Raw genomic sequence first — 2,912 nt, 5'->3', positions numbered from 1 at the left:
AGGACCTCCTATTACTTTCTTTTTAATACTATATATAGCTGGATAGTAAATGTCAATTTAAGGTTTTCAAATAATTTTGATTGATCAGTAGGACGTTGCAGTCATGCATGTTCTACAGGGTGCAAATGAGGTGTCTGCGGTGTCAGGCAAAACTACGCCATGTTTTCACAAACAGTTGTCAGTTCCGGTCTAGAACTCGATCACGTGTAATACTTGAATGATATGGGTTCACATTTTGCATGATGTCAATTAGAGGCAGAGCCTCCACCCAGCACAGGAGTTTCCTGCAGAAATGACAGGAAGGAACGTTACAGGACCAACCAGCCCCTCACTGCCTCCTGATGTCTGCTACAGTCCAGCCGAGGTAGGTGTAGCTGCAGAAAATGGAAGGCTACTGACAAACTAGATCTGAAAAAATGGAACTTTTGTAAAAAAACAAGCAAAAAAACACTTGTTTAAACAGATTCCAATCACAGAAGTTATACAGGACAATTTGGTAAAACTGACATAATTGTGATTTATTAACATGAATTAAAATGCCCAACCAGTGCTTCAATGTGACAGTATATTTAAAATAAAAAAGAAATTAAAGGCCATATACTGTACTACTTTCACAAAGATCACACAGTTTTGCAAAGACTTGTCATATGTACAATTCTATATATCAAATGAGAAAAGCTGTAAGCAATTATATACGCAAAAGAAATGCAGTATTTACAGTTTGTCAGGAGACATTAAAAATCATCTATACATTAAATTACATTTTGCTTGCAAATAACCGATAAAACAAAATGAGCCATGTCCACACCAAACTATAAAAATCTGTATTGCATTTTTTTTTTTTTTAATATACCTAGGATGCACTCACGGAACTGCTGACAGGAAAAAAAAAGAAAATCCTCATAGTGCCATTACTTAGCTGTGTACTTAAATGCATATGTATAAAATAATATAGAAAACATTCACTAAATGAATTTTAACTGCAACAATGAAATTTAAAGATCATGTAGCATCAAATCTGCCAGAGAAACAGCTGGAATGTTCACTTACAAAATAAAGATACCTAATACTGGCTTAACAGCACATTTTTTAAGGAATTTTAAAAAGCAAAAATGGGAAAAATACAATGAAAGAGCACTGGTGTTTTTTTTTTTTATACAAAGTTTCATGTACAAGCTTTAAAAAGTACCTTAATAGGTACATATGAAATATACAGTTTATCTTACAGCACATTTTAAAAAATGTTTTTGCAGTCCATTTTAATGCCACCCTGAACCATGGTAATTGTTCTGAAATGTCGGTGGCACCTGTGCTCTGTGAATCGGAATCTGTCCAGGCACTGGCGAGGCCTGCTGAGGTCCTTGAACCCCATGAGGCAGGGCCACAGAGCCAGGATGAGGACAGAACCCTGAAGCAGGAGGTGTTGGAATACTGTTTGGTCCTTGGGGCTGGAGATGAGGACCTGCGACTGGTAGTGGACAATGTGGCCCTGTTCCAGAAGGCTGGTGTTGGGGTCCCGGTCCCAGAGTGGTGTGATGTGTGGCTTGGGAGGGATACGGTGGTACGGCTGGATGAGCGGTTGCAGGAAAAAGTGGAGGTCCTTGATGAGGTGGATGGTGTAAGGCTGGAGCAGAGGTGGTATGGTGCCCAGAAGCCAAAACGCTGGAAGGTGGCGGCGGCGGCGGTGGGGGGGGTGCTGAATTGACCACATGCTGGTGTTGTGTTGGTAGACCTTGGAGTCCTGTGGAAGGATGGGGTGGCGGGTGGTGATGAGGGGCAGGACCGGGAGGTGGCGGGGGTGGTGGCAAATGGTGTCCAGCAGTTTGAGAATGAATGTGTGACCCAGGGGTGACCGCGTGAACGGGCCCTACGACGTGAGCAACAGTGTGTTGCTGATGGGAACTGGGCTGCTGGACAAGGTGTGGCCCTGGGGCCGGGGGTGGGGGTGGCGGGGGGGGCACCACGGCGGCAGCAGTTTGATGGTGAAGAGGAGGGTTCGGAGAAGGCAAGAAGTGCCCTGGAGTGACGTGGTGGCCTGGAGCGGGCTGCTGGCTGCCGGCGCCCGGAAGTGCTTGATTTGGTCCTGATGCAAACACAGTCTGTTGGGCAAGACTACCTTTAAGCTGATTATAATTCTGAAAGTTTGAGGAGGGCTGCTGGTTTTGATAATAAGACGAGGAAGAAGGGGGCGGAGGGGGTGGAGGGGGCGGTGCCGTGCTGCTCAGACTGGGGGCGGTAAACTGACTATATGTCGCTGAAGATTGTCCTGAGGGGGTCTGTGTGAATAGTGCTCCAGACGGGGCCTGCTGAGTACTGGCTGGAAGGTTCTGTGCTGCTGGGTAGAAATTTCTCTGAGGCTCTCGCTGAGGCGTTCCCACTTGAGGTGACTGTGCATGATGAGGCCTGTAGGGCGATCCTAGCTGCTGGGAAGGGGGCTTTGGTGAGAGATAACCGTGCTGCACAGGTGGGTGGGGTGTCGAGGACTTGGGAGGATTTTCTACGTGAGGGGACGGAGGACAGTGCAACTTGACTGGCGCGGACGGCAGCTTCTGGGAAAGTTGCTCGGCTGAGCCTCGAGCGAGCGGCTGAGGAGGGTTCTTTGGAAGTGCTTGCGTGTTACTTAACAGCTGCTTCTGGGGGAGCTCTGCTTTCAGGTGCACCCCGTTCTCCGCTTCCGACGCGGTAGCTGTGGCCTCCCAGTGGGAATCGGACTTTGTGGGTATTTTCCCATGTGGCTGAACAGGAAGTACGGGTCCCGGGGAACCAGGCTGTGGAAAGAAAACGAACCCCGTAAGGAACGTCTTACATGTATTGAGGTTTGTTACCAGTGGTACTGAATGTCACTTCGGATGCACTTTAGAAAGGGGGAGAGAGTAAGGCGGACTGGGGAAGTCCGTCAGAGACGGGGGGGG

The 2,912-nt window shown here is 47.6% G+C and overlaps 1 protein-coding gene across 1 annotated transcript in view; it reads right to left on the bottom strand.

The window, feature by feature from the left end:
* Window positions 1-497: 497 nt before the first annotated feature.
* KMT2E (lysine methyltransferase 2E (inactive)) overlaps window positions 498-2,912 on the bottom strand; it is a 95,100-nt gene continuing 92,685 nt past the window's right edge. The window contains exon 27 of the mRNA XM_040644362.1: window positions 498-2,768. Within this exon, the coding sequence (XP_040500296.1) occupies window positions 1,260-2,768 (1,509 nt within the window). The 3' untranslated portion in view covers window positions 498-1,259. The remainder of the gene's footprint in view (window positions 2,769-2,912) is intronic.

This window comes from Ursus maritimus, unplaced genomic scaffold, assembly GCF_017311325.1.
Source record: "Ursus maritimus isolate PB19 unplaced genomic scaffold, ASM1731132v1 scaffold_3, whole genome shotgun sequence".
NCBI classification, from domain to species: domain Eukaryota; kingdom Metazoa; phylum Chordata; class Mammalia; order Carnivora; family Ursidae; genus Ursus; species Ursus maritimus.
The sequence above is the reverse complement of the archived record's forward strand: the minus strand, read 5'-3'. Positions and strand labels throughout refer to the sequence as shown.